General features: G+C 42.6%; 2 protein-coding genes across 12 annotated transcripts; one reads left to right on the forward strand and one right to left on the reverse strand.

Annotated features, from left to right (window-relative positions):
• The first annotated feature begins 316 nt into the window (after positions 1 to 316).
• On the forward strand, positions 317 to 24,919 carry HNRNPAB (heterogeneous nuclear ribonucleoprotein A/B). 6 transcript variants are annotated; one of them, XM_083871760.1, is made up of 9 exons: positions 317 to 462; positions 576 to 863; positions 3,719 to 3,887; positions 3,972 to 4,130; positions 4,540 to 4,671; positions 6,238 to 6,346; positions 6,440 to 6,592; positions 6,671 to 6,755; positions 24,217 to 24,919. In XM_083871760.1, the coding sequence occupies exons 2-8, from the start codon at positions 613 to 615 to the stop codon at positions 6,739 to 6,741; spliced, it is 1,044 nt and encodes a 347-aa protein (XP_083727886.1). In that variant the 5' UTR covers positions 317 to 462; positions 576 to 612; the 3' UTR covers positions 6,742 to 6,755; positions 24,217 to 24,919. The 6 variants fall into 6 exon arrangements, with proteins under 6 accessions (XP_083727886.1, XP_083727887.1, XP_083727888.1 ...); XM_083871761.1 differs by lacking the exon at positions 24,217 to 24,919 and adding an exon at positions 11,916 to 12,027; XM_083871762.1 differs by lacking the exon at positions 24,217 to 24,919 and adding an exon at positions 7,011 to 7,348.
• On the reverse strand, positions 7,459 to 21,515 carry PHYKPL (5-phosphohydroxy-L-lysine phospho-lyase). Of its 6 annotated transcripts, none has more exons than XM_083871758.1 (13): positions 20,328 to 21,515; positions 17,984 to 18,226; positions 15,896 to 16,014; positions 15,000 to 15,159; positions 14,361 to 14,435; positions 13,453 to 13,561; positions 13,242 to 13,358; positions 12,962 to 13,044; positions 12,452 to 12,677; positions 12,032 to 12,186; positions 11,458 to 11,547; positions 11,162 to 11,292; positions 7,459 to 9,541 (listed from the first exon to the last, which is right to left on the reverse strand). In XM_083871758.1, the coding sequence occupies exons 3-13, from the start codon at positions 15,948 to 15,950 to the stop codon at positions 9,477 to 9,479; spliced, it is 1,266 nt and encodes a 421-aa protein (XP_083727884.1). In that variant the 5' UTR covers positions 15,951 to 16,014; positions 17,984 to 18,226; positions 20,328 to 21,515; the 3' UTR covers positions 7,459 to 9,476. The 6 variants fall into 6 exon arrangements, with proteins under 6 accessions (XP_083727884.1, XP_083727883.1, XP_083727885.1 ...); XM_083871757.1 differs by having other exon boundaries at positions 17,984 to 18,491; XM_083871759.1 differs by lacking the exon at positions 17,984 to 18,226.
• Positions 24,920 to 24,930: the final 11 nt, after the last annotated feature.

The following is a 24,930-nucleotide window of genomic DNA, read 5'->3' on the forward strand; positions in this document are numbered from 1 at the left end:
CGAACCACGGTGCGTGTTGGAAGCATACCCCGATCCCGATCATTTCCATCCCCATTCCCATCCCGATCCTGAGCCTCATCCTGATCTCGATCCTCCATCCCGCTCCCGCCCGGGGCTGTCCCGGCCCCGCGGCGACTCCCGGTCCCGCCTCGCCCGCCTCTCCCCGCGCGGCCCCGCCCACCGCGCCCGGGCAGCCAACAGCGAGAGCGGAATCCGCTGAGTGACAGGCGGCGCCGCCCAACCAGGACGCGCCTTGTTGCGGTGTGGCGCGGGCTCCGGCGGTATAAAGGCGGCCACGCGTCGCGGGCGCGGGCCTGAGTACGTGTCTGAGGGGGAGGCGGTGGTGGCGGCGGGGCCGGTGCGGAGCAGCCGCGGGGAGCGGGATCGGCTCCAGCACCAGCGCCGGCGTGGTTTTAATTAGATTTCGGTCGGCCCACGTTTTATCGGGAGCGGATTTTAAAAGTGAGTAGAAGCGGGATGGCGGCGGCGGGAAGGGGGAGGGGTGTGAGCGGACCGGATCAGACCGGCCCGGCCGGGGAGGAGCCGCCGCGCTGACCCGCGCTCGTTTTCCGCAGGCGCTTCTCGTCCCTCTCCCTCTGCGGACGGGGCACCATGTCGGAAGCGGAGCAGCAGCTGGCGGCCGGCGCCACCCAGAACGGGCACGAAGCGGCCGAGAGCGCCGGGGAGCAGCAGGCCGAGAGCGGCGGGGCTCCGGCGGCGGCGGCGGCGGGAACGGCGGGAGCGGCGGGAGCAGCCGCGGCGGCGGGAGCCAGCCCGGCGGCGGGAACAGCGGGCACGGCCGCCAGCCAGAACGGGGCCGAGGGCGACCAGATCAACGCCAGCAAGAACGAGGAGGACGCGGGGTAAGCGCGGGCGCCATGTGCGGAGCGCCGGGCCCGGCGCGGCCCTGCGGCGGCAGCGCCCCCGGCCCCGCTGGGCCCGGCGGGGAGGGCGGCGGGAGCGGCCCCGCCGAGCCGGGGCCCTGCAGCACCAGCGCTTCCTTTGTTCTGGCGCTGCCTTTTGTTGGCGCCATGTGGCGGCTGGGGGAGGGGCGCCGAGCGGGGCTGTTGCCGTCTCACGCCGTAAAATGGAAGGGGATTTACCTCTCCCGCGTTTTCTTCATCCTTTTCCTCTTTAGCGAAAGGGGCGGATGGAAGGAGTTGCTTTCTGTTGGGGGAGGGGAGCTGGTTGAAACTTTGTGGGGATCGCGTGGCTCATCGCCACCGGCGTCGATGTAAATGTGAATGTGTTTTGTGTAGAGCGCATAAAAATAATCCTGGCCTTGAAAGGCGGGGAGGTAAGCTAAGTGTTTTTTAAGGGAACTAATGGAAAAATCTGCACGACTGAGACGATGCGCGGTGTGTTTAAATCCGTAAGAGCGATTTTGGTGTGCTACTTTGCAGCATTGTCAGAAAATGCCTTAAGTCTTGTAAGGGATTTCTGGAGGAGTCAATGTAGTTTGGCCGTGCTTTGGTAGTGGAATCCGTGTGTATACAAGTAGAATTTCTTTCCTATCATAAGTTGGTCTGTTTATAAATACACGTAGTTGACCTGAGGATTACCTGTCTGTTTCTCAAGCAGGTCTTTGTTATTCAGGCTACCCCATGTATTTAATTGGAACTCCCTTTGTTACCGCTGAGCTCTGAACCGGAGGGTCAGATCCCTCAGGTTAACAGAGGGCTGAAGGCAGTGTAATAGATTTTTGACCATAAAGGAACGAGTAACACTTGTACACGCTTCCCACAAGCTAGGGCCGGATGTACTTTCTGCAGATACTAGAAGGATTGAAAACCAGGCCTTTAAGCTATGTACAAATTTCTATTTACCATTTCTAGTATTCTGTGCTGAAAAAAGGATGATAGTATTTTTCTTTCTTGAACGGGAGGTGACAAGCTTCAGCCCCAAATTGCTGTGAAATGAAACAACTTAAAAAAACAGTTATTCAGAGGGATTGACCTATGTGAAAAATACAAGGCACTGATTTTACAGTGTTTTATTAGGAGCTAAAATAAGCTTCAATTTAGCTGCACTAATACACTCAGGAGGGAAAAATGACTCTGTTAAGACTGCAGTTGTCTCCAGTTTGTGTCCACTGAAGGCAAAGGCAAATACCGGGATTTTTGTTTTAGTTTCAAAGGTTCAAAAGTTTTAAATATTGTGTTATTTAAATTAGGTATCAGTTTTACAAAGCACTGCAGATTACAAAGTGTAACACATACAGCTGTGGTAAGAGGTGAGTTCAGCACGTGGCAAATGCCACAGCTCCAACCCAGTGATGTAAAGCAGCCAAAGCTGCCTCCAGACAAATTCTGTCATCTCCCAATCTCTTGATTGTTCTCAAGTGTGGTCAGTGGTGACAGGGTGTGTTATGGAAAGCCACCGTCAGTCTGTACAGGTTAGAGCAGGCACAGTCAGCTCTTGGGATGGAAAGGAGCCCCTTTCTTTGACCCGGTATTGAAAGGCTTAATAAACTTTGTGAGGCAGTTCCTCCGAGGCCCTGCTGTAATGGCTGCAGGAAGCACAGGCTCTCCTTGCACCCGGGGCTTCCTGCTGCACTCACCAAGAGCACACAGCTTGGTCTGCTGAAAAAACTTGACTTCAGCCCATAAAGGGTATGGCTTCACTCAGCTTAAGAAAAAGGGACAAAACTCCTGTGAGGTTCCCCCTCCTCCCCATTTCCTCTTGCACATAAACAGATGCTGATTTTTGCAGAAACACCAAAAGCCAATTTTATTTAAGCATAGTTTAATTTCTGAAGTGCTGCTACCTTCTAGTGACAATCTAGGTTGCCTCCAAACAAGAGTAATGACAACTTAAACTGCTTCAGTCTATAGTTAGATAAAAAGGCTCAAATGCTTTTAAAAGCTTAGTTTGTTACCTTGGAAACTATGAAAATAGAAAATGCAGCCATGTTATTAATGTTTTCATTTGAAGTGGAGCATTTGAAAAATGTCTTACTGCCTGCTATCACTGTTTTGTTTGTTAACTTCACGTTTGTATTGTGCCTCGAATTTAGTTCTTTGAGCTCGATATCCTCCTTCAGAGGGTATTTTGTATGGGGAAGTGGGCAGGGAAGAACAGGATCCGCCTGTTTGGAATTAAAGACTAAGAATGGAGAAGACTCCTGTAGTACTGATGAAGACAACTAGAGTCAGTAACTAAGCAGGAAGAAGTGCACAACACAGTAGTTAGGGCAGGTCCAAAGTCCTGTCTGTTGTATGTGAGTGTTACTGGAGGTCACAGATACCTGGACTAAAATTTTTACAGCTGTTTAACCAAAACCTAAAAGAGCTCAAGTACTTTGTTTTTGATACCTTTTTTTGCTGAATGCTTTCAAAGCAGTAGGAATCATCCCAAGTTCTTTGCAAAAACTGAGTTTGCAGTACTTGATAATCAATACTGCTTTCATGCAAATTATACAATATTAAGAACATAAGTTACTGGCAAGGAATACTTCAGGTTATTGTTACTACTCCTTATATCCTCTAATAAATGCCAGGGTAAATTGTGTCATTCCCTCAAAAAGAGAGGGGAGAAGCCCACCCTTGTGCACTTCTGTAAAATCAGCAGCTTTTGACAAGTTGCAGGTGTTTAATTTGGAACAGTTGGTCCTGTTCTGACAATGCTGCTGAGGTGTGTACCACTGAGCCTCTTACTGCATGTGCTTTTCTCTAGTGCTTCCTGAATCTGAATAGCTCATCTCTCCTTGAAATTTCAGGAAGATGTTTGTTGGTGGTCTCAGTTGGGATACAAGCAAAAAAGACTTGAAAGATTACTTCACCAGATTTGGTGAGGTAACCGACTGTACGATAAAGATGGACCCTAACACAGGAAGATCCAGAGGATTTGGATTTATTCTCTTCAAAGAACCTGGGAGTGTTGAAAAGGTGAATTTAAGCTTTGTATTTTAGATCTTTAACTTCTAGGGGAAACTTTTCAGCTTGAATTAATCATATCAAACTGTCTTTTAGGTTCTGGAACAGAAAGAACATAGACTAGATGGACGACTAATTGATCCCAAGAAGGCCATGGCAATGAAAAAGGATCCAGTGAAGAAAATATTTGTTGGTGGACTAAACCCAGAAGCCACAGAAGAGAAAATCAGGGAATACTTTGGAGAGTTTGGAGAGGTGTGTAATGGTTACTGAATTCTGAAGGTGTAGTCCCCAGTTGCTGTTTAGTTTATTAATAATTTGCAAGTTTCAAGTAAGTTCACTTCAGATGTGTTGAGCCTTCTGTAACATCCAGAAGTTTTGCAGCTTGAGAGCAAAAGTGGCACTCGCTGCACTGGGTGCTTCCAATGCTAGTTAGATACCCTTGTCTTTAACTCAAGGCATTTTAGCTGATGTTAAAATCAATTTGAAGAGTTGTAAAATGGAAATCTCTGATGTGAAAGCCTGTGTTAGCATAAAAAGGCTTGCAACTTTGGTATTGCCTAATATGCATAGAGAGAAAGTTTACAGTTTTGCTGTCCCAATTTCTGTGCATTTAACTGCTCATCTAAAACATGAGTCTGAAAATAGTATTTCGTGTTTTCAGATTGAAGCAATTGAACTGCCAATGGATCCAAAGACCAACAAAAGGAGGGGGTTTGTGTTCATCACTTTCAAGGAAGAGGATCCAGTGAAGAAGGTTTTGGAGAAGAAGTTCCATAACGTTAGTGGAAGCAAGGTAGGAACTTTGACTTGTAATTTCTTTGTCTCTGCATCTATAATCTGAAAAGGCTTTTGTAAACTTCTTGTTGTCAAAGTAGCAAATTTACAATAAGGACAGCTTGAAGTTTACCACAGCATTGTTTTGCTGTAAGTTCTGTCACAGAGGCTACCAAGGCTCTTTGACAATATTTGTGGCTTCCATTGCTGTATTTCAGGGCCTTTTGTAGATAAAATATCCAATTGTATTTATTAAATGTATGTGGAGAAAATGGCTTGTGTAGCAGTGGAAGCCATTCCAACAGGTAGATGCCTATTTTAGCATGAGCACTTGAATAAATGAAAGCCTTGCAGATGCTTAACTTTGCAAACATCTGGCTGAAACTGGCTCTGCCTGCTGGGGGCAGCTTCTGCTTTTCTTCTCTCTGAAGCCCCTTCCTGCAGCCCCCCTGTTACCAAAACATTGTCATGTAAACCCACTACAGGGATCCAGGAGTGAATGTACACTTTTGGAGCTTGTGCCTGCTCAGCTGGTTATGGGAGCTGCTGTGAGGGTGGTGGGAGATGCTCTGACCAGCTGACTGCTCATCTGGGAACAGCTAATGGAGAGAGGCTCATGGAACAATAAATGAAGGGAGACTGGAGGCAAATGATGTGTACTGGCTCAAGGTGTCCCTGTTCCCTTGCTCTGAGGCCAGTGCTGACCACATAACTTGAGAGCCCTGTTACACTTGGTTGTACTGTCTGACACTGACTTGCAATGAACCCGGAAGTGCAGTTTGTTTTCAGGAGAGATGAATTCCTTAATGCCAAGAGAGCTGAGAATTTTCTTTATCATACCTGTCACTTGTTTTTGTGTTGTAGCCATAGATAATAAAAAGCAGATTACCTTAAGAGTCCTATGGTGAAGAACTTCCAGCCAGTCTTGCTCAGGTGCTGTTGTTCCTTTTACAGCAGCAGTAGCTTTAATCTTGGACTGTGCACAAATCCAGGAACCTGGTGGTTGGCTGACAGCTTGAACTGCAGCCTGGGAACCTGTCTTGGAAATGTCAGTTCTGGTTGGTTTTACCTGTTAGTATTTGATAAATGGTGATTTCAGGCATTGGTAAGGGGTATGGTACAGTCCATGCACAGTTTGTAGGGTGTACAATGGCTGCCAGGAAAACTTGTTCTGGTGTATTTCTCAGAACCTTGTTCATTCAGTGCAGGTGAGGTGAAGCAGTGTGATAGCAACAGCCTTGTCCTGGAGCTTGTGCCAGGTGAGAGGAAAGCCTTGTGGCTCCCACAGGAGAGGTGGCCTCAGCACCTCTTCCATGGTGAAACTGATGGTAGGGAACAGTAACAGGCAGGATAAAATGCCCTGAAAGCAGTGGCCTCTTGGAAAGGCTGACAAGGACTTACCTTTGCCCACGTGGCACAGTGAATCAGATGCCCCTGGATACGCATTAGTGCTGCTCACCTGACCAGGAGCACAGCATGTACACCTCCTTTGCCTCCAGAGGAACTTCTGGCTTCTCCAGGTGCTCAGGTTGGGCAATGCTGCTCTGAGACACTTTACATACTCTTCCTTGTTTTTTATTTGCAGTGTGAGATTAAGGTAGCACAGCCAAAAGAAGTGTACCAGCAGCAACAGTTCAGTAGCGGTGGAGGAAGAGGTAGCTATGGAGGAAGAGGCAGAGGTGGAAGAGGCGGCGGTAAGTACCACACACACTACTTTAGTATGGACACATTCTAAATAAGTTGTGTGTACTAAAATGGGATTTTGTGGATGGTTTTCCCTTCTATAGCTCAAAGTCAAAATTGGAATCAAGGTTATGGCAATTACTGGAACCAGGGTTATGGGAATCAAGGATACGGCTATCAGCAAGGTTATGGTGGCTATGGAGGCTATGATTATTCAGGATATGGGTATTATGGATATGGACCAGGCTATGATTACAGTAAGTAAAGAGAACTGTATTGGGTATAAGCAAACATAACTAATTAGCAGTTTAATGCATTTGTTCTCTTGTTCATAGGTCAAGGCAGTGCAAATTATGGGAAGACACCAAGACGTGGTGGTCATCAGAATAACTACAAGCCATATTGATCAAACTTATTCAGGTATGCAGTGGCATGGTCTCTTTTGGAAAATGACTGCATAGGTTTTGTATACAATGCTGTAGATGGATACTTCAGTTCTGTACCAAATTTAACTTTACAATAAATTTCTATGGCCTGTTAAATGTGCATCTTACTTGGAAAAGCTCCCTGGAAATGTTTTACATGTTTAATACTTCCCAATAACTAGTTGTCTAGACAGTGTGGTGTGTAAATTTCAGCACTGCTGAAGATATTAATTAATGATTTTATTAATAGGTTAAACTGAAACTGATTTTGAGGGTCTGCTTAAGCTGCAGCTCTGCATCTAGGGACTGCCTCTTGGAGTTAACTATGGACTCTGCATTACTCATTGTACAGAATTGTACATTGTACAGAATGAGATGCATCTTAGGGAACCAGTGTCACTTTCCACCTTTTTATTTTGTATTGTTTTTGTGTCATACATTTCCTGTAATGGAAGTGTTAATTTTACTGTACTTTTTGGTACCTTTTTGGAATCTAATGTATTGTAAGGTATTTTACATGTGTTCTGATTCACCATGACATGGATATTGAAGCTATCCTAGCTTTTGAAATAAAAAAGGCGTAATCTAGTGTCTCGTGCCATTCTTCAGCTCATGTGTTAGTAAAACACCAGTATCCTGTTCCCAGAACTTAGTTCATGGCAGTACCTTAATAGGCTGAGTTGTGCTTTAATGTTTTTAATCTTAAAACTAGAAGGCTGTGTTGGTAGTTGTGCTCAATTGCAGTTAAGTGTCAGCTAAAACCTGCTGTCACTTCTGCCTGGTGGTTGTGGAGGAGAGCTCAGGTGAGAGGCCCCAGCTGTGGTGGGGCTGTGCTGCTGAGGTGGTGGCTCATGTTCTAGGCAAGCACAGGCTCAGAGTAACTGCAGTGGTGTCTGCTGTGGGCTCTGCTAGGAGGAGCCAGAGTTGTAGGTTTCAGATAGGGCTTGAGAGCCTGGACAGCATTGCAGGAAGGAGCCAAGAGGTGTGCAAGAAGCTGGCTGCACTTACTTCCTATTTCACTGTCTTGAGTCTGAGACTTGTCTGCAAGTTGTTAACAGGATGTACATACCTGCCTTTCAAGGCAGGTTGGTCAGACATTAAATTACCAATGCAAAGTCTGAATTTTTGCAGTCTTTTTGTATAACAGAAAAGGCTAAAAGAACTTCCGCTGCAGTTGTGGGTGGAAAAAACATCTCTTTCTCTAGAGATGAGTGACCAGCTGGAAATACTCTCCTTTTTTGACTTTACTGTTAGTTTTCTGTTGTTTTAAGGCAAATTAACTGTCATGTGATTTGCCTGTCTTGTTGCAGAATTTAAGTAGCAAGCTCTACTGCACGAAGTAAACTTCTAATCTTTGTTGCAGTGATCAATTCCATTTTTCATGTCCTTTTAAAGCTGAAACATGGCAGGTTTTTTTTCCTTGTAACAAATTCTGTTTGAACACCCAGAGGTGGAATCAAACCAAGTAACTAAGACAAGAAACAAAACACATTAGTAGCGACCTTTCCAGTTTTTTAACAAGGGATGCTGCTTTTTCTGCAAGGACTATAATCTGCTGCTCCCTGCTGGCTGTCCTGGAAAAGAAAAACTTGCTTGCAAATTTAGAAGTTTGTAAAACTCTTCTGGTGTCAAGTGGAAGTGTTGAGTATTAAAAATAACCAGATTTTAAATTGTATAGTTGACAACTTTACAGCTGGACCATGTAAACTCCAGCCCAACTTACTTGCAGATAAAAAAGGAACAGATCACTGAAACAAATGAGTATGGTATTTAAAAGTAATATTGTCTCAAGATTTAAAATTTAAATACTTTAAACTATTTTTTCTGTGAAATAAGGGGTAGCAGAATATTTTTCTAGCAAACACTTGGCCCTCCAGTGGGAAAATTGCATGTGCCAGGACCATTGTGCTGCAGTCCTTCTGGCTAGTTGTGTCATAGCAAGAGTTTGTCAGCTGGTGTTATTGTGGTGGTTTTTGTAAGTGCTCAGGTAATGCTTTTCTTACCAGGTGATGTGGCCTGAGGCAGAAACTGAGGATACTGGTACTTAAATGCAGAGCTGGCTTTTCCCTTTCTTTGCATGAGAAGTTTGTGATACAAAGAACTGCCTGGTGAAAGTGTAGGCTTGTACACAAAGTTGTTGCTTATGGCTGTAATCTGCTCTTAATTTACCAATTCTACTTGGGTATTTCTTGAGGACAGACTGTGTTTGTAAGAAGTGGTTTGGGAGCCATAGCCCTCAGTGTCTGTCCCTCATGTGTTTGATGTTTGGAATTTGCAACTGAAGTTTTTGACTTGACCTGGTGGCTGAGAGTGTTTGTTGGATATAGAGCTGCTTAGGGACCCTGTTCTGACACTGCTGAGACTGGTCAGAGGAGCCCAGCAAGGACTGGGTGTACTGGCACCTGGAATAGTGTTTGCAGAGGTAGCTGAAGACTTAAAAATATCAGAACACCCATTGTCTCATCCTAATTTGAAAAAGTCATACCTCAAAGCGCATAAACTTAGAAAATGTATTTTGTAGTGGTCACTAGAAAGATCCTTCTTTATAATCAGTTCTAGATATGCTGTTTTAAATAAAAGCCAATTCCACACTGCCAGAGTTGAGACAAGCTCTTGTAAAATTTATTTCTCCTCGACCTTTTACTAAAAACAAGATAAAATGAAAACAGAAAAATCAAAGGTGACTTATCTGGTCTAAGACATGCTAGGATGAAGATTAAATGTGCATTATTATAGTAGAATAATGTTTCTTAGTAGTAGATCTTGAGCATTGTTTGAAACCTATGGAAAGAAAATAATGTTATGGGTTTTTTGTAAAAGTATCATTAAAAGAAATTACTTAATTGCCTCATTTTCGCTTACATTATATGTAAGTGTCTTACTAGTACTGTACTTAGTAAGAGGCTTTTTGCATTCTTGGTTTCCTGTAGAAAATAAAGGCATTTTTCTTGCTTAGTTTAGATTATAGACAAGCACATTAAGTCATTAGGCCTCTAATTTGCACTGGCACTGCTAAGTAATCTTTCTGTTCCTAATAAGTAGTATAAACAGTTGTATGTCTTTCCATTAACTTGCTAAATAAAATATTAACACATTTTTCTTGTCCCTGCTATACTAATATTATACTGAACTAAAAACATATTTCTCCTTAGCTCAGGGCCATAGCACTGTGAATCTCATGGTGGTTGAGGTCACTAATGATTATTACACTGCTCACAACGATCACATTAGGTGCACTCCTGCCCAGCTATCCAGAATTCTGCTAAACATGTGGTTGTCTTTTAGTCAAGAGTAGTTTCAAGAAGTACTAAAGTGTTCCAAAGGGTGTTGTTACCAAGGTGTTAACTCTAAGTGTACACTGTGCTCATGAGTTGCAGTCAGATGTTCTCTTGGCAACCTGTTGAGAGACCTCAACAGATGAAGACATAACAAGGCTTTGAAGACTTAACAAGACCAACCTTACTCTGATACCCACAAACTTTTGAGTCTAGGGGTAAATGGATCCTGAAGGATGAGATACCAGCTGTGAACCTGAAATGACACTTAAGAGGAGATCTGCTGAGAAGTGGTTATGCAGCTGGACCAGCTTCTGGCTGGAGCCTGAAGTCACTGAGCAGCAAGCAGGAAAACTCTGTGTTTGTGTGGCTGTGCAGTCATTTGCATGTTCTAGAGACAGTCATGTCTGAGACATGTTGGCCCTAGCTTACAAACAAATAATGTACACAGTATTGCTGGGAGTGTCAGACTAATGGAAGGTAGTTGTGAATGCTGGATGTACACAAGTGTGGTCTATGCTTGGAGAGTCCCAGAAATTCCTGCAAACTTGGAGTAAAAGCATCTCTGAGGAAGTTTTATTCTGACTGTGCTTGTGAAGTTATGTTTAGGAACCTTGGCTTTTAAATAGTACTGAGTTGACTGTAGGTAAATACCTGCTCAGGTAGAACAAATAGGTGTTTTGTAATGGTTCAGACATTCTTTTTCCATATCTGGAGAGAGAATAAACAAGAAGTTAGAAAAGTAATGACTTAGTGACATTTTTACACTGTCTTAATGCTAAGTGTGTAGAAGTTGTATATAAAGCTAAGTGGCAAAAGTACATGGATTATGGCTTTCAGGAACATATGAACATTTTTTACAAGTTGTGCTTGTTCAGATAAGTTAAACACTCAGACCTCAGCCAGAGCAAAGCTATTTTAAAAGGCACATGCATCTGTAGAGGAAGTAGTTTTGTTAGAGAACTTCAGCACAGAATAATTGAGAAGGGAAGGCAGCTCTGTGCTCACCATTTACCATTTTGGCTCCATTTTAGCACAGCTGAAAATCAGGCTCAGTAGCTCAGCATTGCCCTCAAGAAAGTTCAGAAACCACCCTCTAGCTTTTAGAGTTTTGATCATTTTTTACCTGTGAGTATTTTGTCAATTGTCTCCACAACAAATTTTGCATCCTCCATATTAAAACACATTGGGGGCTTGAATTTCAGCACATTTCTTCCTGGCCCATCTGTACTCAGTAGAATGTGTTTTTCCTTAAGTCTGGAAAGAGCAGTAACAAAGAATTACATTTACCTCTGCATGTATTTCAGGAAAGCTTCTAACCAGCAGCCTGCAGGCTGTCACACAGTGCCTTTCTACACTGACTGATTTCAGTTTTGGCCAGATGGTTCCCATATTGAGGACCTCCCTGGTTGTCCCATGTACCTTGTTACTAAATCCTCTGCTTCTGCTGTGGCTGGAGTCCTTTCTGCTTGGTCCTTGATTAGGTCCACTCCAATGAATAAGCCACAACCTCTGTAAAAGAAATAAAAACAGTCGGTCTGTGTCAGAGGAAGGAGCTACAAGTGAACTAAAAAGTTATTTTAAGAGGAGACCTTTACTGCATGAGAATTACCTGATGTTTGACTACGGCTAGAAAAGGTTTTGCTGTTCTGAAGAAACATAGTACTACAGACTTCTGTCTGCTCACACTGGCAGCACAAGACAGGATGTTCAGCATGTTTTCCATCCAGCTCATCATTTCTGTACCCTGTGCACTTGAACTTTGAGTTCAAACAGGAAAGTGAATTCTTTTAGGAGCTAATAAATTGATAGAACAGTCCAGAGTGGCAAAGTATTCATATATTTCTGATAAGCTCAAGTTTGTTTTATTTATTGTACAGGAGGCTCTTTATTTGCTGGAAATTAATTAATTTCTTAAAACATCTGTTGGATTGAGTTGTTGGATTGACTGAACCAAAGAGAAAGCATCTGAAAATGTAAAATAAGGTACTGATACCTGACATCACCAATGATGGGATGCTTGATTTGCTGCTCCTTGAGTATCTTCATCAAGAAGTTGCCTACCTCTGTGGCATGAGCCTGAAGGTGTTCCTTCTCAATCACATCTAACACAGCTAATCCAACTGCACATGAAACAGGGTTCCCACCAAACTGAGCCCAGGCAAGGAACACGCAGAAGCCATGGAAAGGGAAGAAGAAAGATGTAATCGTGTCACTGAAAGTGTAGCCTCCAATACAAGGAGCATACTCTCACTTTTATCAGATGGAGCCAATACATAAGAGTCACAGACTAGAACCACTGAAATAGTACAGTAACACAGTTTGTCTTACTGTGTGGTAAATACTAATAACACAGCATGACAATCAGATTTTAATCCTTAGGCTCCTTTACAGAAGTAGGCAACTTTTTACTTACTGTATTAAAATATTCTACTCCTGTGGCCGCAAATGCTTCTGCAATTTCTTTTGTTGTTGCCACACAAGCAAGTGGGTGTCCATTTCCTATTGGTTTCCCCATAGTGACAATATCGGGTATAAAATCTTCTCCTTGAAGCTGGAATGCCCAAAAGTGCTTGCCAACCCTGCCAAAGCCAACTTGGATTTCATCAGCAATAAATACACCTCCTGCCTTGTGCACATGCCTGTAACATAACAAATTTGATTGTCTCTTAAAAGCAAATAGAATACAGCATTTACTGTTCAGGAACATGCAGAAAGTGTTACTTTGCAAACTTGCAGAAACAAACATGTACAAGTCTATATTGTATACTGTGTGTTTATAAGCAGGTCTTGGCCATATACAAAGTTCACATTCTAACATGAAGGCTGGGGTAGTTTCCTACCCAAGCTCTATGCTACAGCAGGCAAAGAAATTAGCTATTTAGCAAATACGTTAAGTCAAAAAAGATCATGAATGATGACTTACTCTGCAACCTTCTGAAAATAACCTGCTGGTGGAATGATTTGACCACCCACACTTGGTAGAGATTCAGCAAAAAATGCAGCAATCTGAAACACAGCATATAATGTTTGAACAGAATACAGAAAATTGTGGAGTAAACTCTCTGTCCTTAGATGATTTTTTGACTATTAATGTGATCTTTTCTTTTTGACAAGTCCATAGCACTTAGCTTAGTAACTGAATTGCACCGACAGGCACATTCATTTCTAAGAGAAGACAAACAGTTGAGGAAATGATGTTTTACCTTTCTGCCTCTCTTATGTGCATGCTCAATAATTTTTTTTACTTCATCAGCATAGGCTGTTACTGAATTTTCATGGTCTTCTCTATAGAGTCCTCGGTATGTGTCTGGAACAGGAGCCTATGCAAAGGAAGAGTATCCTTTATTCAATATATCATAAAAACAACTTCACTCAATTGATAAGTAATTGATAGGTGTAGGCTGAAGTACATACCACGTGGACCCATTCCTTTTGTCCTTCTAGATTTCTGAATTTATATGGGCTTATGTCAATCAAAGATGTCAGATGTCCATGGTAAGCACTTAAAAAACAATTGGCAGAACTAAACAGTAATTTTCTCAGTATCAAGAGTTCTTTAGTATTAGTATTCCAAATAGTAAAGAGTAGCCAGCTCCTATCACCTTAGTAGGAAATTGAGTAACTTAAGCTGAGAACAGCTCTGCAAATTCTTTCCTATCAATAAACTTAGTCCCATTTGGATTTATTTTTTTTTTTTTTAATATATCAAGGATGCAGAGGGACAGGACTTAGCACTGGTTTGCCTGCACCAGTGACTGGAATCACAGCAGGGAACACCTGAGCAGTATCACAAGATTGCAGAACAACTGGAAGGGCCTATTTCTGAATATCCTCCAACAATGGAGTTTCCAGCGACTGTAGGCATCCTGTTCTAATATTTGACTCCTTTCATGGCAAAATACTTTTTTTTCCTATATCTCATCAAAATTCCTCAGGTTTGAACTTATATCTGAGGTCTTTTTTCCTGTCACCATACATCTTCACACTTGGCTCCCATCTTTTTTGCTCCTTCCCATGATACAGTTATAGCGGCAGTGAGATCTGGCTGTCTCCTGCAGTGGAACAAACCCAGCACCTCTCACTGCTGTGCCTCCCTTCCCACCGCAGCAGGTCACTGCTGGCCTCCTTCCAGTGTGTCAACAGCTGTCAAGTACTGGAGAGCCCAACCACAGCTCTCAGGGCTGGGCTGGCAAATACTGAACAGGGAAAAATTACTTCCCTCAGCTTCCTGGTTACAGTCTCTCTATTAAAGGAGGATTTCAGAAATGCTTGGACTGTGGGCCAAACTGAGCCTTGTACCCCCAAATTGCCAATATACTCACTGGTCTAAAACGATAACATCCTCATGTCCTGTGTACTGCCGTGCCAATCTCAGGGCAAGGTCATTGGCTTCAGATCTACAGCGGAAAAAATTCAGTTTCATTGTAGGTGTCTTGAGTTTTGAAATCTAAACTCTTGCACTGCTGAGAACAGACAGAACTCGATGCACGTTATGCACAAATTCCTTAGTAATCAGCACTCACTAGGGAGGACTGTTCACCAGAACAAAAATCTGTCTTAAAAAGCCAGAGTACAGGAACTATCTCAGAAACAGTTTGGCTTTTTTTTTCTTCCAGATAAAGCTTGCTTAAGAATATGCACCCCCTCCCAGCAGAAGCAATGCATTGGTACATTTAATTTTGAGAATAACTGTCAAGTCAGAAGACAAATCAGACAAGGAACTAACACAGCAGATACTTATTTACATTACTGTTTTGTGGTCTAAGATCTTAAAAATAGAATAAAACCCTTCTTAAATAAAGCACTAATTTACTTCCCAGGTAGAGAGCTTGCAGACCAAACCCATGTTTTTGTCAGTATCTGCTCATCCACACCAGACTGAAGCTGGTTGCTAATAAGAAAGTGTATTACTTGCCTGTATGTACCTAGGAGAGGTATCAATTCTAATGTACCCAACTTACCCAGAATTCAAAAAGTAGAAGATGCATAATTTCTCAGGTAGTGTTTTTGAAAGTCTCTCTGCATAATCAACCAAGTTGTCATGAAGGTAACGAGAATTTGTATTTAACAACTGATTCTGTTCATGAGCTGCCTTTACTATATCAGGATGACAGTGCCCAACTGCAAGAGAATGTGGAGAGTGGTTTGAGAGTCCTTCATATATATTACCCATGGTGTTCATTCACATGCCAGCTTAACACATTTCTCTAATAGTACAGGGATATTATCAGTAGGGCCTTAATAATGGTACATCTTGTAAAAACATTCTTGTGCTCCTCAAAAAGTTTGAAGTTGCCTCCTGCTGTATTTAAGGTTTGTAGTTAGTACATGATATGTAATGATATGCTAAAACGAATAGTGTCTGATTTGATGCTTGGATTTAGGCATTTACATAGTTCAGGAGTTTGGGAAGGTGCAGGTAACATTTACTATCAAAGAATTACTGGTAGGGGTTAGGTTAGAGAGATTGCGAATCCTGTAAGAAAGCAGCAGTCAGATAATTATACACAAGGCACCACACTGAGCAGTGGTTCTGTGACTACACTTAACAGTAACTTCTGCAAAAACAGTTTTACAGTGAGGTGCTTTACTTGACTTTCCATGGAAAAAAATCTGCATGTTTTAGACACATTCCTAGGAAGGACAGGAAGCAAGGCTGGAAAGCACATTCACACACACAAATTCAAAAAAACCTTTAATACCCAAACTACATACTCAAGAAAGTTTCCTTCCACTTTTCCAGTTTAACACCCCCTCCCCCAACACAGTGCAACCGTAGGAAAAGTACTGACTGTTCTTTGTTCTGCTTAAAAAACCACAGCATCAAATAACATCCAACACCATGATTTTAGCTTACCGTGAGCGACATTGTTTATGCAGTCAAGGTATTGTCTCCCATTCTCATCATACATATACTGGCCTTTTGCCTTCACGATCTTCACTGGATCGTTAGAAAAAAACAGCTTGCAAGAAGAGCTATAACAAGCATCAGAAAGCAAAATAATTCTTAGTGAGTTTAGTTAATCTTGCTGGTAAAAGACATTTCTCCTGTTTGCTGGCACAGTCATCCTGCCTTTGAGCCCTTGTACTCAAATTTTCTTATATTTACAGGAAAAAAGCACATTCCAAACCTGAAAATCCTACTCTAGAATCTAGCCACAGCAGTAGGATTTGCCTCTAGAGTTTCATCCTGTCGTAACTGCAATTCCTTACTGTCTGTGCTGTCTGCCCTTCTTGTTCTTTCGTGTCTCTTACCTCATGCTATGTTCTTTTTATTACTCTTATTATGTTCTTGGTGTTCCTGCCAACGTCCTGCTTTTCCAGACAGTTTGCTGCAGGTCATTGTTACAGCTTCACTAACCATAGCTTAGAACACTGAGTGATTTTATAAGGCTGGGTTTACTTAAGTGCTTTTGTTTTGTTTCTCTTTTTAAATGAATTGCCAAACAAATAAAATGGAAACACATCTGCCTAAGCAGGAGTTGCAGAAATTTGACTCTAAAGGGCAATGCCAAACTTCCATACTTGATTTAGTAAAAGATGGTTTATACAGAAATAATTTGATGATAAATACAAAGCCATTGTCAAATGGATGACAAAGGACAATGGTGAAATAAGAAAGTGCTTCATTATCCCTCCCCAAAGTATCCTGATACTTTGTGTGTCAGCTGGCAAAACAGTTGGGGGTTTTGTAAGCTTCTCCTCACTGTTCAAAAGAAAGTGCTTGCAGAGGCTGGGCCTTTGTTGCCAGAGGCAGGGCAAATCAGTTAGAAAAAGATTTAATAGCCAGTGTAGTATTTTTCAGGTATGTGTAACTGGCAGAATTCTAATTTCAGCATTTACTTTAAACCCAGCTTTTGCGTTTATACAAGACATAAAAGTAGCCTTGGATTTGAATGTATATGATATGAAAATATACCCACAGTTAAACAAAAGAGTTGATGCCATTCTTATGATCTACAGAACTAAGACTTTTTTTAGGTTGGTTGAAACACCACCGGTAATGGGAAGTTTAGAACAGAGTCTTGTCCCTCATTCTGTCAAAGAGAGCAGACGTTTGTTCTTAAATCCATCACGGTTTTGGTGTGATTAGTTTCCTGAAAGATGGGCTATAATAGGTGAGCCAGAACCTCGCCTGGCCCTCCCGGCCCGCAGCCCCAGCTGTGCCTCCGCGGGGCTCACCGAAAACGCTTTCTAAGGACTTTAGACTCTAAACGGGCGCGCTCGGTATCATACAGGCTTTACAGCGCAGTTTCGTAATCCCCCTCCTTAAGAAAGGCTAATTCCTGTTAATTACAGCAGCGTACGGGGCTGTGCGGGCGCGGCGCTGCTTTCGGCCCGGGCGCGATGGCGCTGCCGCCGAGCGGGGCCCGCGGGCTCGGCCCCGCTCCCGGCCCCGCTCCCGGCCACGTCAGGCGGCTCTGCCGGCCCGGCCTCGGCCCCTGCCCCGGCCCCGGCCCCGTGCCCGCAGCACTCACCCCACCAGCTGCCGCCGCAGGGCCAGCGTCTGCTGCCGGGTGCGCGGCTGTGCCGCCCGCATGGCCGCCCGCGGGCCCGGGCGGGCCTGCAGAGCCGCCAGCGGGAAGGGAGGGAGGGAGGGAAGGAGGAAGAGAGGGAGGGAGCGGCCGCCTCCCGCGGGGGCCGGGCCGCCAGGGGAGGGGAGGGGAGGGGCGGCAGGGCCGGGGCTGGAGCGCTGTCCCCGCCCGGGTCTGGAGCGCTGTGCCCGCCCGGAGCGCCGAGCGCAGCCCCGGCGGCACCCCGAGCTCACCCGGCGGCACCCCGAGCTCACCCGGCGGGCCGGGGCGCTCCGCACTGCCGGGAGTGGGGACGGACAGGACAGGCTGCGGCCCCTGAGGCTCTGCGGGGCTGCTGGCAGCTCACCCTTAAACCAGACACCCCGGGGGTTTACACTGCCCGGCTGCATCCAGCCCCACAACCCACTCACCTCGGAGGGCTCTCCAGGATCGTTAGTGCAGCAAGAGCCCTCTTCTTTTGAAATACACATCGAGGAAGTCTTATTTACAGTTGAAAATTATTTCAGCGGGTAACCTAAGGTGGTAGAACTGAAATAATTCTTCCACGTACTTCATTGTTTAAGCAGAAGTAAACCCAGCTTTTACACGTACACCGTGTTTGGTTGGTGGCAGATAAGTAGACACCTGACTGAGTGACTCCTTCAGAGCCAATCCTAAAGCAGGTAATAGTTAGGATTAAAAGAGGAAATGCTGTCAATCAGATTAGAATGATCTTTCTTCCATTCCTGTTTGACTAAAGAAAAATAGGAAGATAACTGGAAAGTAGGTTCTGGGATGGATTGAGTTCTGCTACTGCAGGTGTTACATTCCATAACCAAGTTCATCAACTTGTCCAGTTTGATTCTAGGAAGTGACACTTTTTTTTTTTTCCTTCCAAATACACGTTCAGGCTCTTTTGGTTTAAACTGGCAAACAGCTCTTAAAAATAGAAAAACAGAACAGATAATTTTAAAACTACACTTGGCAGACTTTGCTTACTAGATAGAGCCACCAATAATTATCTCTAGTTGCAATTGCCTGATAAACAGAGGTGCAGTTTAAATTTTGTGCAATATGGAGAATGCAAAACCAAATTGCTGTGTACTTAAAGATAGTCTGAACTTAGTCTAACTCCATTGTTTCACAAAGGTCAGGTTTAAAGTAACAAAAGACAGAGGAGCAGAAGTTAATAATGGCTGTTAATCTTTATTTGAACTCTTGTCTGGTTAAGATATTTACTAGCTATTTATAATAACAACCTGAACATTTACAATTTGGAAAGTTTACTCTTGGTTACAAATGCAGAGTTCATTATACATATTCACACAATTGTAAAAGTAATCTGTACAGAGAGACCATTTTTAAAATCTAGTTTTTGCTTTTATTAAAAAAAGCCCAAGAAAAAAAGTTTTTTTAGGTCTCAAGGTAATGTATTGTCCATTACAGCTTTAAACTAGAAATACATGATGCAGTACTAATTAATACCATTTTAACATGTTAAAACAATGGATAAGAAATACTGTTATTAATGCCTTCATTTTTAAAGTAGTTGTTCCCCAAAGAAGAGTAAATAGAATACTTTTTGTGGCACATACATGAGCAAAAAAATCACAAAAAGTTTGCAAATGGAGATGCTAAGTACATTTTCTGTAATTTTAATATCTATATATTTCTTTTCAAAGGTGATATACAGAGATTTAGCCAGCTTTGTATAAAATACCATGTAAATACATTCAGAACTCATTTTTGGCAAACTGCAAACACACAAACAGCCCTTTCTCCTCTGAACAGCCTCCCTGGAGTGATGCAACTGCTCACATAAATAAGGGACACTTGCTTAATGTGGTAGAGGATTAAGCTCTGTTGGCATAATTTCAAAACAAATATGCACAGATAAGGCACACGTTGCATGTATTTTCTAGACTGTATAGATTTAAGATACAAGCAGGTACAGGTTCTCAAATGCTAATGTATGCACCAGTTTTGTGTTATTTCTATGTCCAAAGTCATGTAATGAAACAAAGCAAGGGGCTTTCAGTTTTGACTGTGGTATTTGTGCTGAACATCCTTCATCTTTAGTATTTTTGATTATTTTTAAGATAGCAGAAAAGGAAACCCAAATTGAAACACAAAAAGCTGTTATGAAATTGTTTCTAAAACTACACCTATGAAACAAGCCAGCAAACACAACTCAGATTGCACTGATGGCAGCTTATGACCTTTCCTGCTAAATTCACAAATTCAGTGGTTATCATGGGTGCTTTTGCTTTGCAAAACCAGCCTTTAATTTTTAAATGTAATTGCAGAAATAAAAGTTTGATAAGCACTCACCTACACTTAATAAATTTCTGTAAAATCAACTTTTCAAATACAGTGTTTAACAGTATAATAAAAAGCAGCAGATGGATCAGTGTCATTTACAGATACCTGGGTCACCTCTGTTTTAAGTTTCTGTTCATTAATATCTAAGTTATGTAAGAAACCACGCAAGTGAGCTGACACAGAAATGTTTGTTCCATGAAACCACACTTAAATCACCTTCTAGCAGAACTTCACAAGACAGGAATTTTGTCCTAAGAGATAGGAAAACCACAAGTATTACCAATGTATTTCTTACGCCACTCTCTTGTCAATAATTCCACTTCTTATGCATGGAAAACTCACGTTTCCCAGCCTCCTGTGGTTTCCCCCAGGCTCTCTACAGAAGTATACAGTAATATAATCTCCTAAATCCTTCCTCCATTCAAATCTAAGTGACAGATTTTCAGCACTTACTTTAGCTCCAGGTTACAGAGCAGTCACACATCCCTTGTGTTGTGCCATGCAATAGGACAAGAGCACGTGGCAAAGTTGCAGTAGTTCACCTGGGGACGTGGAAGTACTAAAAGTAATTTTTAACTTACAAATATAATGGATCACCAGGGAAAATAAAGTTTAGGAAATGGATTTTTTTACTCACTGGTTTGTTTCAGTCTGCAATAGGTTCCCCCAAGTGGAGCTCTGGAGTATTTCAAACTGAACTAATTACGGCCAGGTCCAGTGCAGTGCCAGGGATATGGTTAAAATGCAGGTGACTCCAGTAAATGACACTGAGACTGGACTAACGAGAATGATCAGATGTTTCTTTCTGCACCCTCCTTTTTGTTAAAAAAAAAAACAAACAAAAAACCACTATTGCAAAAGAGTCAAGAAATATGCTTACATAAACACTGTCCTGTAAAGTTGCCAGGCTCAGTGTGTGCCACAGTGATTGTCTTGGCAAGTTAAAGTGTCACAGCCCTTTTGAAATTACCCATATATGTAACTTCGCACTTGAAGATCTTCTGGCTAAGCCTCTGCAAGGCTGGCTGTGCTGCTCAGCACGACAGCCTGCCCTGAACAGGTGAAAACCAGGAGTTTCAAATTAAACAAAGCAATACTGAGGTTCTTTTCACCCCTGGGCACTGCTGAGAGCTCCTTCCTCTGCTAGAGCACATTGGAACCAAACTCACTGATCTGAGTTCAGCCACATACCAGCACTGTTTGTCCAGGATGAGTGGTTTGGGCACATTTAAATTTTTATATCTTAATCACTGGTTGTTATTAACATTTTGTGTATCTTAAAGAGGAAATCCGTTACCTTCAAAGAAAATAATTCAGAGCTTCCACACTCAAAATTTTAAAAATAGAAATGTGTCAGGAAGCCCACTATAGGTAGATTTTATTTGTGTGACACTGCAAATTATGTGGGTAACAGTGGGACTGAAAAATATGTGAGAATACCATGGTATTTCCAATAAAGAAATACCAGATTTGGAAAAAAAATTAAAGTTTCTATCCATGCACTCCTGGTTTTACAAATATCTGCTCTTTTGTGTAGAGTTACACAAAAGCCACGTGTGCTGTAAATTAAGAGACACTGTCACAACGTAAAATTTGCTTCTATTTTAAAAAAAAAAAAGTCTCCTCTAGAGGGCAGCATTGAACCAGCAGTCAACGACCAGGGAACACCTTTATAATGCACAGATTACATTGACGGGCCAGGGGAGTTATTTACCATTATGATAAAGCTGGAAACTTTCTCTCATCTTAATAGTTTAATTATTTTTTATTACTTATTTTAATCAATTGTGCATTACAACATGTGAGTTCTTGGTTTCTTGCCCAAGAGCCTGCTTTGTTTGGCTGGGTGCAAAATCAAAACTTTACCCAGGGTGGTGGTTACTATAACAATCTTAAAACCAGAGGTGTCATTTCCCATGGATTACTTTGCATCATTGCAGGGGATGTCTTAAACTGCTGAAACATCCCATGTGTTTTGCTGGTTTGCTTAAAGATTTCAAATGCTGAATCTATGAAATTACAGAAGACAAAAGCTCATCTAAATAAAAAGCTCATCTATTGGTTTCCTAAAAAGAAAACACATCAGAAAGTCGCTTACCATTAAAAGAAACATTTTTAAATACACAGGAGAAAAATCCATACAGAAATAAATTCATCACCATTGTATATACAGGAGGTGTCAGAAGCAGTGCATACAGGAGAGGCCACTCCCTCCTATGGGAATAAAACAAAGCATGTGGCAATATCGTGATTATGATGTTTCTAAACTAAAATGTTAATTAATTGACAGTTGGGAACAGTTTCAGTTTGGGGTCAGATCAGGATTTCTCTGCCACCTGTTTTGTAATCCAAAGAAATATTCCTGAATTCACTGGCCAAGCCATGACTGACTGCAAAACTCTTAATTAATCTCATTTGTTCCCATCAGAACGGGCCAAATTATTGGGTTCATGCTCTGGCAAGGTTCCTCTCAAGCTGTCAATCTGTGGAGTTACACACGTGGGAGTTTTTTGCCTTATTCCCTTCTTCCCCAAATCTATCTTCCCCAGAAGCTTTAGCTCACAGCTGGGTGCAGCGTCACCACTCCTGGAGCACCAGCAGTGACACAGCCACAGCCAGCAGCAGCTCCAGCCTCAGTCACAGAATGCACTTGCTGTGTCTCATGGCAAGGCAGCCCTGCCTGCAGAGCTTTGTGGCTGAAAAACCTTTTAGGGGTCTCAAGTGAGTTCTTGTGCCCTTATGATTCAGTTTGGGAACTTTGCTTCCGAAGCTGATTGGGCTACAGTGCATTAAGAGAGAGGATGTTGGTGGTGACTGGAAAGATGGTCATTAGCTACAGTTTGGAATGGAGCAAGCATTAGAGAAAGCTGTGTGTCCTCTGCTCCTGGGCAGCAGCAGACATGGGTGGTTTAACCTCATGGAAAGCACTGTATTTTCACAGGCAGTTAAATTAGAGGAAGGAATTTTTGTCAACTAAAAAAACCAAAAATGTCTGAGTTTCAGGTTCCCCCAATATCAGTAACTTCAGTGTGTTACCCAGAATATCTATTGATGGATCCATGAAGTTACACCAACTATTTTAGTGATCAAGAAAAATCAGTGGCTCAGTCACAGACCAACCCACATTTCATAAGCATTAGCAGCCTCTCTTTCAATCATCTTCACTGCTGCTGACATGGAGTGCTAACATTCAGCTGCTTTTTGGAATTGCTGTAAAGCAGTCTCAGATTCTTTCAAACCAGAGGGGAAAAGAAAAGAAGAGTGATTTTCTGGGGGAAAAATGCCCTAAGCTTTGTGAAAGGCTGAGATCATGACTGAGTTTTGAGCAAGACTGCCAGTACTATCTAGAAGTAAAATTTGTCTTCGTGAGCTATTCACAAAGTCAAAGTATTCAAAAAGACCCACATAAACATTTTCATATGGAAGGAGAAAATAATCAACTGATCTGGCATGAATTTGCAGAGCAAAGCACATCTTTTTAAACTCACTGCAGTAAGATCATGACTGCTCTGTACTTAACAACTGCTCTTCTAAATGTTTGTGTAAGGCACATGGAAGTCTCTAAACAGATTTCCTCTTAGCCTCTGTGTAATCAATACAAAACCCAACAGTTTCTCTAATAAAGTCTGTTGATCTGAGTAATATGATTGATAATCACAGAATGGCTGGGCTTGGAACAGTCTTTAAAGGTCATCTAGGTCCAACTCTGTGCCATGGGCAGGGAACCAGGTACTCTGTTCAGAATCTAAAGGCCAAATGCACCAATCTGAGCTGAGGTCCAGGCAGGACTTCAGGTGTCAGTGACAGCCCTTCTGGGGGATCCATTCCCTGCTCTGCTCTCAGGAGCTCTGCTCTCCACAGGTCTCTGCTCCTTTGATGATGAGGGGTTGGTGGAGTGGATGTACCACCCCCAGGCCTTGGAGACCTACTGGTTAGTTCCTCATAGCCAAAGTGCAACAGTGTGCAGCGGGATCTGTACCTGCCACCATTCCTGATGGGAGTGGCAGCAGCAGGATCCAGAGAAGCTACTGCATGTGAGCAGTGAGTCCCAATGTCCTGGATATTCCTGACTGGCTGCATGTGCATAGATGATCTTTGTACATGCAGAACCAAGGGCGTTTGCCTGGGATTTTCCAAAAAGGGTGACAAAAAGGTTTGGGCTGCATCGCTGGTGGGGGTGGATACAGCTGCACTCCTGTGGCAATTCCAGCCTTCCTCCATTACAAACAAATGTGTTGGGTGCTGTGGCAGCAGAGGCTCTGTGCTGGGAGGGGGATGGTGGCCTTGCAGAGTGGTGAGAGGGTAAAGCACTATTTTGGTATTCTGTATCAATGTTTTGCAGGCCTGGCAGTGGTCACAGTTGATGCCTACAAGCACTGGATATTCCACAAGTTGAAGACGGAATACTGACTTGTTTACCTGAAGATAATAGGACTTCGGGGTATTTCCTCAGAGAAAATATAAATTTTAATATAATTTCATAAGCTTTGGAGGTTAGCTTGTCTTGTAGCTTCAGTGATATCAAACTTCTTCAAGTAGGAGCTAGATAGAAAGCTGTTTAGTTTTTGCCAGCGTATGTAAAACAAGACTTTTCTATCTGCATTGTAGATTGTTTGTGGACACTTCCAGATTCTTGTGCTTTCTGCAGTCATTCTGGGGACTGAACTCTCATTGATATTGAAAGAAGTTCCATGAACACAACATGTGCAGGAATTTGAGTGTAGAAGCCCACAGCGTGATTTGGAATAGTGAACTGCTTTTAGTTTGGAGATGACTGGGGGAGATGGGAAGAGCAACTGTACATTAAGGGAACAATTACAGATCTTCCTGATGACATCAATGAGAGATTTGCCTTCAACCTTTCACAGAAAATTTTTTAGCTTTAATTTGGGATAATGAAGGGGTTTTTCAAAAGCACTTAAGGCCAGTGGAAGCTTGTTAGCTGCTCCTTATGCCTTTAAAAACCCCTACACCAAAAGTGATAGCTGAGAACATGAAATGGAAGTAAATAAAATGCATTTTCATTGCTGTTTTGAGTTACATAATTGTTGTTTCT

The sequence above is a fragment of the Zosterops lateralis genome (genome assembly GCF_965231275.1).
Source record: "Zosterops lateralis genome assembly, chromosome: 14".
NCBI lineage: Eukaryota > Metazoa > Chordata > Aves > Passeriformes > Zosteropidae > Zosterops > Zosterops lateralis.